At 48.1% G+C, this 16,578-nt stretch overlaps 1 protein-coding gene and 1 long non-coding RNA gene across 6 annotated transcripts in view; both read right to left on the reverse strand.

Moving 5' to 3' along the window:
• Window positions 1-232: 232 nt before the first annotated feature.
• On the reverse strand, window positions 233-3,691 carry Kcna5 (potassium voltage-gated channel subfamily A member 5). Of its 2 annotated transcripts, XM_039107114.2 has the most exons (2): window positions 2,887-3,691; window positions 246-2,261 (listed from the first exon to the last, which is right to left on the reverse strand). In XM_039107114.2, the coding sequence occupies exon 2, from the start codon at window positions 2,224-2,226 to the stop codon at window positions 1,018-1,020; it is 1,209 nt and encodes a 402-aa protein (XP_038963042.1). In that variant the 5' UTR covers window positions 2,227-2,261; window positions 2,887-3,691; the 3' UTR covers window positions 246-1,017. The 2 variants fall into 2 exon arrangements, with proteins under 2 accessions (NP_037104.1, XP_038963042.1); NM_012972.2 differs by having other exon boundaries at window positions 233-3,189.
• A 10,994-nt stretch (window positions 3,692-14,685) lies between these two features.
• Window positions 14,686-16,578, reverse strand: part of LOC120102392 (uncharacterized) — a 66,277-nt gene continuing 64,384 nt past the window's right edge. For all 4 annotated transcript variants that reach the window (XR_005503900.2, XR_005503899.2, XR_005503898.2 and 1 more), the window contains one exon: window positions 14,686-15,449. This is a non-coding gene — a long non-coding RNA (uncharacterized LOC120102392). The remainder of the gene's footprint in view (window positions 15,450-16,578) is intronic.

Here is a 16,578-nt window from a genome sequence, read left to right on the forward strand (position 1 = left end):
CCCCTAGCTGGGCTGCCTGGTTAGTCTTCAGTGGGAGATGATGCACTTAATCTGGCTGAGATTTGATGTCCAGGGTGGGGTGGTCTCCTTCTGAGGTAAAAAGAGGGGGCAATGGGAGGAGGAATTTGTGAGGGCAGGACTGGGAGAAAAGGAAGGAAGTTGTGAACAGGATGTAAAGTAGACCAGACAGCAAGCGCCAGACTTCACTCATTAACATATCATGCCCTCAGCAGTAGGCAAACTAATACTTGCCCGACAGTCACATTTTATTTCCTGGTATTAAAACGAAAAGCATGAATTCTCCAAATCCTTCTTCCAACATCCTTAAAATGCTTCTGTGAAGACAGTCACAAGATTAGATTTGCTGGTCTTCTAGAACATTCTCTCTCCTAGACCAGAAGCACCAATAGTACATCCCAGAATAATAAGAAGCTTGAGAACACAGAAACCTGAACAACTCTTTTAGGGTCTTTGTCCCTGAGTGTCCCAGGAAATGGTGACCCCCCCAACACTTTCATAATTCAAAGTATATCTTAAGAGCACACCCAAATATTCTTCATGTGCACTGCTGTACAAAATGCAGTCATCGGCCATAAAAATAATATTTGCCCATACACAAATGTAATCCCATGTAAAGTAAATTTGGAACACGGGTAGGGAATGCTATGGATTCTCTTGGGATCTAAGCTTTTTAAAGTCAAATTTGTTTGATTATCCCTCTGCTGGGTGTAGAAAACTGGCTATGAATGCATCCATCTTCCAGTGAGGGCTCAGCACTTCAACGGCTCCTGCGTCATGGAATGTCATACTTGTTAAAAATAGGCGACCCTGGGGGTTATGGAAAGAGGAGTTAAAATGGGGAAGTTAGAGGGCAGGAAGGTGAGAAGGGTGAAAGAAAGGCAGACATCGGTGGGTGACCAGGTGGGCTTAAATACTCGGTGGTGTAAAGCAGATGCCCAGGCTCAAGGGGCACCCCTGTGGCCAGCTTCACTGGTGCCAGTCTGCCTGGATCTCTCTTTACAAATCTGTTTCACGGCTAGTGTCCAGACAGAGGGCATACAGGGACCTCCGCAAGTCCACGTTGCTCTTGGCCTTGAGGTGACACTTTTCTAGAGGACAGCTACCCCTTCTGATACTGTCAGAACTCTCCAGGGAACCCCCAGTCTTGCAAAAGGAGGCCTTGCTGCAGCTGACCTTCCGTTGACCCCCTGTGTCCAGCCCAGACTCCCGCCTCTGGTTGCCTTGTTCTTCCTTCAGGGCAGCCTGCTCCTCGTGGTCTGTCTCCCGATGATAGAAGTAATTAAAGTTGGAGACGATGACGGGGACAGGCAGGGCAATGGTGAGGACCCCAGCTATGGCGCACAGTGAACCCACGATCTTGCCCCCTACAGTGATGGGTCTCATGTCTCCATAGCCTACAGTGGTCATAGTGACTACTGCCCACCAGAAGGCATCTGGGATACTAGAGAAATGGGACCCGTGATTGTCTGCCTCTGCGAAGTAGACAGCGCTGGAGAAGAGGATGACTCCAATGAAGAGGAAGAAGATGAGTAGCCCGAGTTCCCGCATGGATGCTTGCAAGGTCTTACCCAGGATCTGCAGTCCCTTGGAGTGGCGGGAGAGCTTGAAGATCCGAAACACCCGCACCAGGCGGATCACCCTGAGGATGGCTAGGGACATGGCCTGCTGCCCATTCTGACCCCCTCCCCCTGGTTGTTGCTCTGCCAGCTCGGTGCCCAGGGTGATAAAGTAGGGGAAGATGGCCACGACATCGATGATGTTCATGATATTCCGAGAGAATTCTGCCTTGCTGGGGCAGGCAAAGAAGCGCACGAGCAACTCAAAAGTGAACCAGATCACACATGTGGTCTCCACGATGAAGAATGGATCGGCCAGTGTCCTAGGCAAGAGTGGAGCCACCGTAGGGCCAGAGGAAAGTGCTCCAGAGACGCTGCCATTGATCCCAGGGGCAGGGGCTGGGGGCTGGGGCGGCACTGGGGGATGGCGTAGCAGCTCCCGCTCATCCCTGAACTCAGGCAGAGTCTCCAGGCAGAAGGTGATGATAGAGATGAGAATGACCAGGACCGACACTATGGCGATGGCTCTTGCGGACCCAGAGCTTTCTGGGTATTCGAAGATAAGCCATACCTGGCGCTGGAACTCGTTGCGGGGCAGGGGCTTCTCCTCTTCCTTGATGAAGCCCTCATCCTCCCGGAAGCGCTCCATGGCCTCGTCCCCCAGCTGGTAAAAGCGGATCTCATCTGCAAACACATCCAGGGAGACATTGACGGGCCTGCGCAGGCGGCCCCCAGACTGGTAGTAGTACAAAATGCCATCGAAGCTGGGCCGGTTGCGGTCGAAGAAGTATTCATTTCTCAAGGGGTCGAAGTAGTGCAGGCGCTTGGCTGGGTCCCCCAGGAGGGTGTTGGGAAACTGTGCCAGGGTGCCCAGCTGCGTCTCGAAACGCAACCCGGAGATGTTTATGAGGACTCGCTGGTGATGGAGTGACCCTGCATCCTGAGGAGCCTGGTCCTCCTCCACTGTGCCCAGGCCAGGGTCGCCTTCTCCCTCCTCATCCTCAGCAGATAGCCTTCTAGGTTGTGGCAGCTCCTGAGCCATAGGGGGCAAAGGCCGTCCACCCTGGTTCGCATCCTCGAGCGTTGTGCGCCCCCTCAACAGTGTTTCTTTGGACTGATTATTGAGTCCAGACGTCGGAGGGCACCCACACTCTCCCCTGGGGGTCTGCACACAGCTTGCCCCTGCCTCCCCTCCTCCTCTGAGGGTCATGGCACTGCCATTCTCCAGGGGCACCAGGGAGATCTCCATGGTCCGGGGGCAGGGGGCATGCTGCGCCCCAGACAACCGGTTCCCACACCCCCAACTCACGCTCCAAGCCTCGCGTAGGTCTCCTCTCCAGCCGAGGGCCCCGCTGACTCTAGGCTGGCCGGGGTAGCTGGCCCGATCCTTGGCTGGTCCTGACGTCAAGAAGCTGCTGCCCCTGCTCCCTGCCTCTCTCTCTCCCTCTCAGTGTTCTGGCAGCTGGTTACCAGGCAGCGGGAAAAACCTCCTTCCAGCAGATGCAACCTCCAGCAGCCCCTCTCTGGCTGAGCTCCCCGGCCTCCGCCCTCTGTGGCTCCCTCCTCTCCTCCTCCCCCTCCCGTTTCTCCTTTGGGGACGGAGTCGGAGAGTGTCTCTCTGGAGGGTTCAGCTGGGGCCCCTGCCGCAAGGACAGGAAGGGGAGGAGGAAAAGAGCAGGAGGAGCGAGGAACAGGTTGTACCAGGAGTGCTGAAACTCCCAGGGCAACAGGATGAGAATAGCTAGCTTCAGGATCTCAGATCACCTGGGAATGCACTGAAAGCCAGGGGACGCCAGAGGGTGGGAACTGCTTTAGATGGAAGGGAAAGGCTTTTAGCTGAGTTCCAGTGTAAGAGATTGAAGAAGAGAGTCCTTCCTATGTTTTTCTTTTAGAGCAGTGCTTCTCGACCTTTAATACAGTTCCTCATGTTGTGTTGACCATCCCCCCACACACACACCCTAAATTTATTTTTTGTTGCTACTTCATAACTGTCATGTTGCTATCGTATTGTAAATGGAATTTGCTACTGAAGTGTAATGTAAATATTTTTTGGAAATAGAGGTTTGCCAAAAGGATTGTGAACCACAGGTTGAGAACCACTGCTTTAGAGATTAACAGCCTCTCTCTTTGGGAAAAATTAAACTGCAGGGGAGTAGTGAACTCTCTCTCTCTCTCTCTCTCTCTCTCTCTCTCTGTGTGTGTGTGTGTGTGTGTGTGTGTGTGTCACACACACACACACACACACACACACACACACACACACATGAAACTCTACCTATCTGCCTACAAACTCATCAAAAGGCAGGAGACTGAGACCTCACAGCACCCCCTGAAGCCTGTTTTTCATCATCCAGACATTGGTGATCTGAACTGCCAGTACAGACCCAGGGTTACCCTCAACAAGAGAGAGGCTGTCTGCTTTCCTGACTCTACATCCTTCACCATCCCTCTAACCTCACCTAATCCTCTTTCTTAAAATGCACAATGAGAAAGGAAAGGGTAAAATAAATCCTTTTGGAGATTGTGCACAGGACAGCTCTAAACTAGGGACTCACAGAGACCTGTGGAAAGAGAAGGAGGTGGAGGTCGGTGAGTTGTTGCGTAAGTCCAGATCATTCTTGACTTGTGTGCTTCTGCACCAGTGTACTCTGTAACTGAGTACTACTACTACTACTACCCTTCAGCATACACAGAAACTCAGGCGCAGAAAGATTGACTGCATTGTATGGCCACGAAACTAAAAAGTATCAATGCTGGAATTGAAACCCAAGCTGCTGGAGTCCGGGGTCTTGCTTCTTTCTCCCCTAGCCACATCTGGCCCGAGAGCATTCTTCCATTGCAGGAGGCATAAGAATGAGTAATGTAAAGATAGAGTCCTAGGCTGGGACACCCCCCACCCACAACCCTGTCCTTGTCTTTAGTCTCTGGGACTGTCATCATCATCAAAAGTGGGGCTGATTTTTCAAGGTCTGTCTGGCAATTCTAGATACAGCTTCCTCCAGATGTTTTTGGGTTTCCATTGCTGGGAAGTTACTGTGATTTTGAGTGCCTAATTGTATTGTTTATTTTCTTTACCTGCATATTGTTTGAGATTCTACTCCAGAGATGTCACCACCCATTGTCTGTGAATGAGTCTACAGACGCAGGTGCTTTGGAAACGTATGGCAGCGTTCGTTGGAACAGCAAGGGGCGCACAAACTTGTGACACCACTGGAAATGCAGAGGACACGATTTCAATAGTGGATATGTACAAGAAGCTTGCTGGGAAACGGGCATGTGCAGACATTTGGCTGCATGTGACTTTGTGTGTATGTTACAGACATGCAAGGATGAGGATTGAGTGTGGATGTGAGAGGCGACATGTGGAAGTGTCAGCAGCTAGCCTTGCACTTTCCACTCCACAGTCCCTTGGTTTATTTACTTAGCTCCTCATTTATTAAGGAGTCAAGGGTCTAGCCTAGGACCTTATACATACTAGGCATGTTACTGCCTAGCACCTGCAGCCTCCTCTTCCCAGTGAGTTAGGTGGCTCCCTGCTGGGGTTGTGGAGGGTGACATCAGAGATCTATGGCCCTATGTCTTGTCACGGAATGGTGCACCTTGTGCATAAGAAGGATAGATATTGATTCATATGGGCTGCCCTTGACTTCCCAAGGGGGAGAGTTCTCTGGGGTGTGTCTTTCTGGGACCTTGGAGAAGACTATTCCTGGCAGGATGAGAAGATAGAAGAGCATTAGTCAGGCCTCCTTCACTCTAAATCTGTTTCTTACACACTTAGGCGCTCCCCCAGATTTCCTGCTGAATTGCTTTCGGGTGTCATGTGTGGCAGCCATAGGCGAGCTGCTGAGACCTGCCTTCATGAAAGACCCTTGCTTTTAGCTGACTGAAAGGATAGTTAGATGACAGCCCCTAGCTGGGGGTATCCCCAGCCTCTATCTCTGCCTTGGCTTTCCTGTAAAGTCCATTTTCCTCCTGGGCAGCTTTCTGCCCAGCAGGACCATTATGATCTGGCCTCTGCACCCAAGCCTAGAATTCTGCTAACAGTCATTGCCCTAGAATACCAAGGAGCTGGCCAAGTCTTGACAAGAGCGAGACTGGCATTGCAGCCGGACTCTCCCTGCCTAGCTCTTCTCACATCTCCTTTCACAAGGGACAGCCCGGCAAGGTGGTCTCAAGACTGCCCCTCAGAAATGTGGCTTCCTGTCCTGTCAACACCACTCCCAGGTTCATGTCACATGACTGCAGTGAGTGAATGTGCTTTTCTTTCCCCTTACAGATCTGTGGGAAACACATGCCTTCACGGCAGTACAGACTCTGAGGTGCCATGGGTCTTAGACTGCAGCTTTAGACAGAGCTCCTGGGTGGTGCTGACGTGCTTGTCTGGAAGTCACACCTTAAATAGCAGCCTCATTCAGATTAGCTCCAAAGGATGGCTCTCAAGGAATTATTCACAGCACCTCATTATTTCCCCCAGAACAAAATGTACACAGTGGAATAAAAGAGAGCAGATTCCTATAAGACCCCAGGTAACCTTGGCAAGAGTACAGAACGAAACAGAGGAGAAGTTATGAGAACAGCATTTAAAGGGAGGGGAGCTGGGGCTACAGAAGTAGGCACAGGGAAAGTCAGAGAAGAAAGTATCCTACATGCTAGCTTGGTTGATCCATTATTTATCAAAAACCAAGAATGAGAGGGCACACTACTCATTATTCCCAGCACCTGGAAGGTAAAAACTGCATGGTTGAAAGTTTGAGAGTACTTTGGGCTACATAACAAGGCTTTCTCTTACAAAAACATTTACTAAGCCAGACATGGTAGCACATACCTGCAGTTCCAGTTCTTTGGAGGTAGAGGCTGGAAAATCAAGAGTTTAAGAGGTCACCCTTAACTACACAGACAGTTCAAGGCTAACCTAGACTACATGGGATGGCTAAATGAAGACTATTCATTTTTTGTTATTTATTATAAACATTGTATTTTATTATTATATTATAAATATTAATTAATAGATAATTCATTAACTATTAGCTAATTATCTACTGCATGCAAGCTATTTCTCTAGGGTATAAGTAATGTATTAGCAACCAAGGCAAACCTACTACTTTGAAACCCTTTAGTGTAACACCCCAGGAAAGACAAAATGCCCTAGCACCTAATTTTACATTGCTTGTTTAACTCCAACTTGGAGAGGTTCCTCACAGAAAATAGGGTGCTGTGAGAACAGTAGGTCCTGTGCTCCTTTTGGAGCCTAAAGAGGCTTCTCTGAGGTGGTGAGCGGAAGGTGGCCTCTTTAGGAGGAAGGAAGACTATAACTTCAGACTCCAGAAAGGAAATCCCAGGCCTGACTTGAGGACCAGAAAAGAAGTTAATGGAACTGACAGACAGAGCAGACTGTGGAAGGTTCTGAGAGACCGGCCAGCCAGGTGGACGAAAGCCAGTTCATGAAGAGCAGATTGGCCATGTCTTAATGATGTCCCCAGCCCCGGAGCAGCGAGGCCTCTCCTCGTGTGCCTCCGTTAAATATATGTCTATATTTCATCTCTCTCATGCTTCCCTATCACTTCCTCTAGAATGTCTGTCTTTATGCTTAAGGTGCGTGTGTTAAAAACCTACATTTGTTTTCAACCTCGTGTTATTGATCAGTTGTCCATTTATCTATCATCTATCTATATACCTACCTATCTATAACATTAATATACAGGTAAATATATAAATAGGTAAGAAAGAGGGGAAGAGGGAGAGAGGGGGAGGGGAGGAAAAGAAGGAGAGGGGAGAGAGGTGGAGGGGGAGCGGGAAGGGGGAGAGAGACAGAGAGAGACAGAGAGAGACAGAGAGAGACAGAGAGAGAGAGAGAATGCCCTGAAGAGAGACCTTGAACTAGATCATGCCTAACTTCTGTCTTCTTACAAAACTAAATATCATGTGAGCTCTGTGTTATAAATTCTAACGAAGACACATTGATTGCATCTGAACTAAGAAGAAAGCAGCTACTGGGTCAGGAGAAAGGGAAAACTGAGGGACAGAAGCAAAGGCCATTCCTGGGAGTTGATAAATGAAAGAACCATTTAGATGACCAAATAGGGCAAAGGGTAAATTAGATTTGCTCTGACCTTCAGTGCAGGCTACATATTACCAAATAATCCATTACCAAACAAACCACATCAATTGTGTGGACAAAAACAACATTACGGATAAAATGACAAATTAGAGTGATGGGCTGTGCAATTCGTTTCCTATTGTTTGAGATGTAGTCACTGTATATTAAGTTAACATAAATGTTATTGTATTAATATATAATATAACCCCAAACATGGAGAACTACATCTTCACCTAGGTCAGGAGAACGTTTCCACTACTGAACAAATTTTACATAGACAGAAGGAGACAGAAAAAACATCTGGTTCTAGTTGCAACCTCAGGCATCAACTGTGCTTTTCCACAGTGGAGGGGTGGTGCACAAGAGACCCTCATCAGAAATGTCTACATGACCAGAGCCTGCCAACAGACTGAAGAAGCTTATTCAGGCTGCACAAGTCTTTAGAGCCCAGGCTGCTTCCAACTCTTCCCATCAAGGACATGGACCAGAGACTGCTGTGGGGTGAGCTCTGGCAGATCCCCACAGGCAAACGGACAGATGCTGGACTTTAGGCTGCTCCTCCTCATTCTTTGATCACCCTTAGAAAAGAGCTCTTTCATATACATGTCCCTAATCCTCTGATTTCTCCTCCCTTCAAAACCAGCACTAAACCAACCCATTATTCATTCTAGATCAGGGACACAGTCACACCCAGATAGGGGCCGATGTCTCCATTTGCTTTAAACCCTTTGATGAAAATCTTCCTGAGGAGTGGTCCAGAGAAGGCAGAGCAACCTTGACACCCTCTGTCTGGACCAGTGAGAACCTAGTGAATGTCAGTCTGTTTAAAAAAAAAAATCTACCTAAATATGTCTCCTTTTCAAATAAATAATGGAAAAGTTGGTCAGTGGGTCCTCAATAGTTTGAGTCTTACTGCTGACTTTGTAAAGTACAAAATTCCATGCTACTCTAGAAAGATATAAGATCATGCAATCTTTGATAATAGAGTGAATGGTAATACTCTCTTGCCCAATCCTCTGTCCTGGACATATTTCCCTCCTCCATATGTAACGTGTATAATATGAGGGGAAAAGGTTTCCTTCCTCTCCATTCTTTGCCTCTCAATCCAACACCTTGGAAGGAAGCCCTGGAAAAGACACACACACACACACACACACACACACACACACACACACACACACACACGTCCAATGTGTGCATGCTGGAAACAGGGGTATCTCCTTCACCAATGGAGAGACGGGAAACAAGTGGGGGTGGGCTTGGAAGGAGCATCACAGGAGTGAGGGGACAGGGAAAACAGATTATGCCTACATTGACCCAGATTCCTGTTTAGACGGATTAGAGTGAGGCCATTCACAAATTAAGGTTCACATCTGGAGCTTGGCTTTTTCCCTCCCCCTCTCCTCCTCCCTTTCTGCCTCCCTACACAGTGATAATCACAGAATAAATTCATTAATGGGTCCGGTGCATTTTCAGAGGACAAACAGAGAGTGTAATGTGACCTAAATATACAGTAGCTGGAAAGTTCATGGAACAGCTTGACTTGGTGAGTCACGTGTGTGCCTTGCTTTCTCCCAGGCTTCCCATGGCTGTCCTGTCTAGCCTGACGAGCTGCAGGCTAGAGCTGAAATGTCAGTCTCGCTCTTTTTACTGTCTAACAACAGCACCCACGAAAGTCTTCTGTGAGATGATTAGCCAATAGTTTCTCTGTTGACTCAGGTTAGACTTGATGAAATTATATTTTTAATTTCCCAAATCCAACTACAATTCATGTTTTAAACACTCTTGCCAAAGACTCAGACCAAAGCCATGGGCTGAGCATGTTAGATTCAGTGGTTTTTTCCAGCTCATTATAGCCCGTGTCCTATGATATGCTTTTGAATATAGGTGAGGCTATCAAGATGCATAAGAAAGTCATTTTATTTAAAAGCAGCTAAGCAAAGCTGAGAGGTTTTGGCTGTTGTGTAATTAGCCTTCCTTCTTTGCCTGGGGAAAAACATGAGGGCGGTACCCAATTCACAGGCAATACTCATTTACTTCTCCTCCGTCTGCCTATCACAGCAAATCCTCTTAATTCTGATTTGGCAAAATGTGGACTGGATCATGGAAGAAGGCTGAGGTCCAGCCTTGGTGTCCAAGCAGCTGGAGGCTGAGCTGGGGTGACCATGAGCTCCACGCTGCTCAAAGTGTCATTTATTGACCAACAATAAACCACTTGGGGATGAGCAACTTGGGGATGAAAGGGTTTACTTGCACGGATCACACTCTGCCAGTGAGAGAAGTTAGGGCAGGAACTCAAGGCAAGAACCTGGAGGCAGGAACAGAAGCCGAGAGCATGGAGAAATGCTGCTTACTGGCTTGCTCCCTACGGATTGCTCAGTTTACTGCCTTATACCATCCAGGACCACCATGATGGGTCAGGCCCTCCCACCTCTGTCATTAACCAAGAAATTCCCCAGCAGGCTTGGCTGCAAGCAGGTCTTATGGGGGTATTTTCTCAGTTGAGGTTCCCTGCTCTCAGATGATCTTAGCTTGTGTCAAGGTGACATCACCTGCCCTAGCACTTCCAGACATTTCTATTGCTGTCTGGTATAAGCTATCAAGAATAAACATGGTATTTTGCAGGTCTAGATTCTAGAAGCTCAAAATTACCATCTTTGAGCCAAAATCAAATTTTCAGCAGATTGGATGCCTTTTAGGGACTCTAGGATCATTTGTTTTCTGGTCTGTCCTAAACTCTCAGGGCCACCTTTACTCCTGGGCTTATGGCTCCCTTTTCATCATCCACGGACAGCCTCCACATCCTTTGTTACACCTGTGACCCAGCATGACCTTCTATCTATGGGGATGTGATCACATTTACTCCACCCAAGATCTTTCCTAATTGAAGATCCTTAAAATGCTCTCACATTCGCATCTGCACATTTCTATTCGCCTACCATAGAAAGCAGCATGTCTCATGGGCTCTGGGGAGGAAGATGCCGACATCCTTTGTGCTGCTACACTGCTCTGATCCTAGGGAGCATGCCCAGTGACTCTGAATTGAACATGAAAAGCCGCAAGGGTTATAAAAGGTAGGCTTGTCCAATCGCCTCTTAAGAGTTCATAAATGTGTTGGTGTTTGCTCTCTGGAAGGATCAAAGAGTCTCCACAACCTGAGGCTTTGGTTTCAAACCCAGACACATAAGGTCCAGCTCAATGGTCTCCCCCATGCCTCCTGGAAGATGAACAGTGGCCACAAACACTCCGTTATCCCATGCATACTCCTCAAGTTGTGTGTGTGGATAGAGTGAGTACACATTAGGACCCTGCTCTCTCATTACTGCCACTGCCTATGAAATGAGAGGCAGCGTGATTTCTCACACATAGCAATCATTTCTTTTCCTGATAAAGATGCTAATCGGGAGAAGGGCAATTATCTCAGTGGACTTACCAGCCTTTCAGCATGACATTATTGACTGTTTGAAATTACAAGGTATTCATTTGCTGCTATTTTAACGTCTGCCTTCTCCTGTCCCTCGACTCCTCAGCTCGATGATCAATCCCACCCTCCTACCCTGTTTTCTCTTCATTAATCTGGGGAGAATAACTGACTTATTTTCAGTTGAGTGATGCCTCTAGCAGGAATCCAATATTAAGAGTCATGATCAAGAATTTTAGTGTCAGCTGGCATCCAGCCACCACCCACTGGAGGTCTCAGAAGGCTTCACCTTTTTCCTACCCACAAAGAAGTGGCTGGCAACAGTCCCTGTATCTGATTGCTTGATCTATGTGGCTCTTCTGAAGCCCTGGATTATTCTAATAGATTAATGGAAATCAGTTACCCACCCTGTGAGCGCGGTCTCAGTTCAAGGCAGCTTGTGTTCTCTCTCTCTCTCTCTTTCTCTCTGTGCATGTGTGTGTGTGTGTGTGTGTGTGTGTGTGTGTGTGTGTGTGTGTGTGTGCACATGTGTGTGTGTGACAGAGATGAGGAGAAAAGGATGCTAACACTTCGTGGAATTAAGCAGCATGACACTGGGACACAGAAGACTAAGGCTGGAGTGCTGTTTTGCACTTCTAATTTTTGCATTTTTTTATTTTTAACTATGCATATGCATGTGTGCCTAATGGTGGTATTTCATGTGAGTGCATTTGCTCTTGAAGGCCAGAAGAAGATACCAGATCCCCTGAAGCTGGAGTTACAGTCGAACTGACTGATTGGGTGCTGGGAACTCAGGCCCTCTGCATGAGCAGTCTGTGTCCTTAACCACTGAGCCACACCTGCAGCTTCCCTAATCTGTACTTCTGATTGCTAGTTACAAGGTGAGGACAAGTAAATCAACCTGCCCGAGCCTTTGTTCTTCATTCTATAAGATGGAAAGATAGTATTCAGTTTATAGGTTATCCTGGGATCCATGCAGAATGCAAGTTCATGTAGAATACATGTCCTGAAACGTGTGGTCATGATATCTGACTTTCATCTCAGTGCCTGAGAACACAAACCCTAACATCTTTGGGATCTCCAAAGGATGGGTTTTTCTTCATAACAATAAGTGATTTGAAGGCTGAAGCCCATAGGGCCTTCAAGACAGGGGCTTGTCACTGTAAGAACTAAGGTGGGGCTTGAGAGCTGATTGTGACTAGGTCAGAGGACTGAGGTCTGTTGGTCACCAGCTGCTAACAACAACATCAGCTATAGCCCCACAATGACATCTCCATAAAGGTGTCCAAGAGCTGGGTTCAAGGAGTTTGAGTGCTGAAGACACGTGGGTTCCGCAGTCTCCGTGCCTTGTCCTATGCCTCTCAGATCTCCTCAGCTGCAACCTTTAGATTGAATAGGTAAAGGCATGAATTCCCCTGAGGTCTCTCTAACATGTAACACAAGGAGAGGGTTGTTTTGACCACTGGGATTCACAGCCACTGGATCAGAGGCACAGGCAAAGCAGCTTGAGTGTACAAGGCAGCCCCTCACCCTCTACATCTGGCCTCGTCTCCAGATAAACTGAGTCAGAACTGAATGCTACTGCTGGCACAGCCAATGCTGGGAGGAGGGTGCTGGGAGTAATCCTATTGTATAGATCTAGATACTGAGTGTTCAGCTAAGGAGATCCTCTGGGGTTCTGTGAGTGGCACGTGGCAGGGTCCTAGTCGCTACTGGTGGTAGGAGTGTCATTAGGGCCTCTGTGAGGAACTGAGGCCAGAGGAAGGTCCTAACTGGTTTGTTCCAGCTTTTTTCTCCCACCATGCTCTTGGCTACCATAAGTAACTGAAACACCGGACAGAGAAAAGCCAGTGTCTAGGTGCGGATGAATGACAGCCCTTCTGTCATTTCCAAGGCAGCAGTGGCCTGCCTCTTTAACTCAGACAGCACCACCTGCTGGCTTCTCTCTCTTGCAGGTCAACTCTAGCCCTTTTGGTCACAGCTCAGGAAGGAAAGCAGGAAGTGAGACTGTGAAGTGAGATAGAATTCAGCTGCTATGATGTACAGCCACCACATAGGTTTTCACCTCCTAGTGGACATTCCTAAGGGCTCCAGCTTACTCAGGAACTTCCTCCGGGGCACCTCAGCCCTTCACCTCACCATCCGCCAAGCCCTCATAGGAAACAGACTTCAAAATAAGACAAGCCTATGTTAGAAGCACTCCATCACTTACACTCTGGGTCAACGTGAACAAGTCTCATAACCTCTATGCATCTCGCTTCTCTCATTTGCAAGAGGTGTCCGGTTTGCACATCTGCAGGCTAATACTATATCCATTGAAAGCACCAGAAGAAATGGCTTCGTCATACATCACACGCTTGGTCTGGGGTAGCTCTGACACCCTCACTGTCCTCAACAGTCCGCTGCATAGGGACAACCAGGAAGTCAATACAACGACTCTGAGCAGTGACTCCGGGAATCCCACTCTAAAGTAGTGGGAGGGGGCGTGAGTTTAAAGTCAAAAAATACTTAATAATATAATACATATCGGTGTCTGAAAAAAGAAACCATTATTTTTATACACATGAAAAACACTGAACTTCAACATACCCCTATGTAATGTGAGGACCAGGTTTTAGGCTTGGGAAGGTTTTTCTTTCAGAGGGTGTAATAGTGGAGGGCAGAGGAGTTACTCAGTCAAGCTCTGGTCCACAAATCATCAGAACCTGAGTCGGAACCCATGCAAAAGCCAGGCATGCTAACTGTAACCCCAGTTCTGGGGCAGAATCTTCGAGACCCGCTGACCTGCTATTTAGTTGGTGTGTGGGAGCACAGTCCAGGAAGGGAAGCAGGCATAATAAAGGCATGAACTCTCCTGGATATACCTCAGCTGCCAGGGACATTCTGCAAACACTAGAAATGACCTGAGATTGGGTGTTAAGCTAGAACTCAGCTGCTCTAGTGAATAAATACATGCATGAATTCCCCTGAGGTCTATGGGTCTCTCAGGCGCAATGAAAACAAGGAGTGGGTTGTGGGAATAGGGATTCACAGCACAGGTAAAAGCCTGGCTTTTGTATGGGTTCCATCTGCCCCACCTAGAGAGCATTTCTCTCCTTACTCGGAATCCTTTTGTGCTCTCTGGGCAGCCGACCTCCTCTTGGTTATGTTTTTGTTTCTACTTAGACACTGAAATTTTTAGTCACCTTTCTTGTGGGATTACCAGACTAAGCAAATAAAAGTATACTTTTTAGTATAGATACATTCCAAACTCCATGTGTGACACACTCAGGGTGAAATGTACTCATTGCTTGTCTGAAATTCAAAGCTAACTGCTTATTTTGTATTTTCCCCTCTCAGCTCTGCCTCCTGGGCTATTTGTAAATCCACAGGGAGATCAAAGTCTCCTCCCAGCTCTGGCCACTTCTTATAGGCCATGCCATCATCTAACGTCCAGCCGTGTTTAGGCTGGGGAGACTTCCCATGTGAAAAATAAATGAAGACCAACCTTTCTCACTAGTCCCCCCTATCTCTCTGTAGAGGAGTTCTGTACACTTTAAATTCCGAGTTCTCAGTGGACTCCAGTGTCTCCCACTGAGACAGGAGAGCCATTGATTTTAGATAAGTTTATTTGTGGATATTTACAGAAGAGACCAGTGAACAAAGCAGAGAAGTCCACGCTGACAGAAAACAATTCTGGTCTGTGCACGTGGCCATTTCTCTCAGCCCCGTAACTCGCCAGGGAACCACATAACTGCGGTGATAAGCGTACAGAGGGTGGTGAGCCAAGAGCTATGTAGGGGTCAAAGGGAGGGGTAACTGTTCATCACTACATCCGAAACCAAGTAATTTCCCACTGCAGATCAGATAGCCAGCCATCCCTGACTTCCTCCACACCGAGGCTTGTTTCTTTTACCGGTGATCGTGACCACTAACTGCAGAATCTGAGCCCCAGAGACACATTTGTCAAATACAGTGACCACTGAAGAGAAGGCAGTCTCATTAGAGGACTCTATCTCACAGAGGCAGGAGGTTAGCAAATGGTTACAAATCCATGTGAGAAGTGGGTATGAAGCCGTAATCCATTGCATCCCTCCTGAAGTCAATGAACTGCAGTTCTGGGAATCTGCTGAGAGCTACACTGTCCTCTGCCAGGGTCTCCATGGGGACAGCCCTGTTTGTATCGGTCCCTGGTCCTGTTCTTTAAGCCGGCATCTTCCAGTGTCTCTTGGGGATGTCTGCTGGTGGAGGCCGAAGAAAAGGATGATGAGGCCGAGATACAGGAGGAAGCAATGGTTGCTTTGAAGCCCATCGGAAAGGGCTACTTGGTGAAGAGATGGCAGAAAGAGTGAGCAGTGCTGGTCACAAACTGATCCTAGAAGAAAGAAATGGGAGGGAAGGGAGCAGGAGCATCAGATGTCATCCTTAGGAGTGACAACACCCTTCCCTGGGTCCCTTGTCACCATGTCTACAAGCGGAAGGAAGATTTCCCATTGTTCAGGGAAAATGTCAAGGCCCAGCCCATGGTTCCAGAATCTTCCTGACCCTTCTCTGTATCAGTTACCCCCTTCTGTCCCCCAGTTTGGGCATGCTAGCATTGGTGGTGAACAGAGAGACTCCCAATCCCTGTGAGGGGCACCTCGTACTGTCACCAATATGCACCCGTGATGGTCCCTAAGCCTCAATGCACTCAGTCTCCTTTGTTCGAAGAGCAGTCAGGGGTCACAGGATGCTTGTGTCTAGGGGTGAGCTGCCTGAAGCACCCATATTGCAGACAATGAGAACGAGGCCTGGGCATCTGTTAAGTTCTCTATCATGCCCGTTCACTATGGTTAGTTCAAGGAACAGAGGAGGTAGCTGCAGAAACCCTGATAAGTATGGAGACAAAGGAAGACCCTGGAATAAGAATGGTTTGTTCCTGGTCAGGTATCAGGACGCAGGCATAACCCAAAACATAGCTGGGGGTCAGCGCAGGCTCCCAGAGCTAACGGGTCCTTCTCACCAGTCCAAGCAAGGAAGAAAGAGGCTTCCCCTATAGATAGGACCTATGAGAGTCCCAGGCTGCCAGTCTATGGTACAGGTTCTGAAGACGTGTGCATCCCACGAAGGAGGCTGCAGAGAGACGTGGGCAAGAACCTCCTTACAGATGGGCACACCCCTGCAAGGCTGTGGATGAAAATCGTACTAAGGTTTTATCTGAGATTTGACATGAGCCATCTAAGGTCCTGGTGGAGGGGTTGGGGAGCAGGATGCTCCGTGAGTGTCTGAGTAACTCTCTCCCACTCTCTGCACTGTTAACTGAGCTCCTGGAAGCCACTTTCCCAGCCTCCAGGAGGGATAACCAGGAGCCTCTCCGGAGCAACAAAAGCCTAGCCTCATGACCTCAGAGAAGGGCTATCTCAGAGACAAGTTATGCTGGCACAGAGACACTCGTCTCCCAAGTGTATTCTGCACAGCAGAAACCTGCTTTGTGAAGGCCTGAACCTCCAAGAGACATCACTTAC

This window comes from Rattus norvegicus, chromosome 4 (genome assembly GCF_036323735.1).
Source record: "Rattus norvegicus strain BN/NHsdMcwi chromosome 4, GRCr8, whole genome shotgun sequence".
Lineage (NCBI taxonomy): Eukaryota > Metazoa > Chordata > Mammalia > Rodentia > Muridae > Rattus > Rattus norvegicus.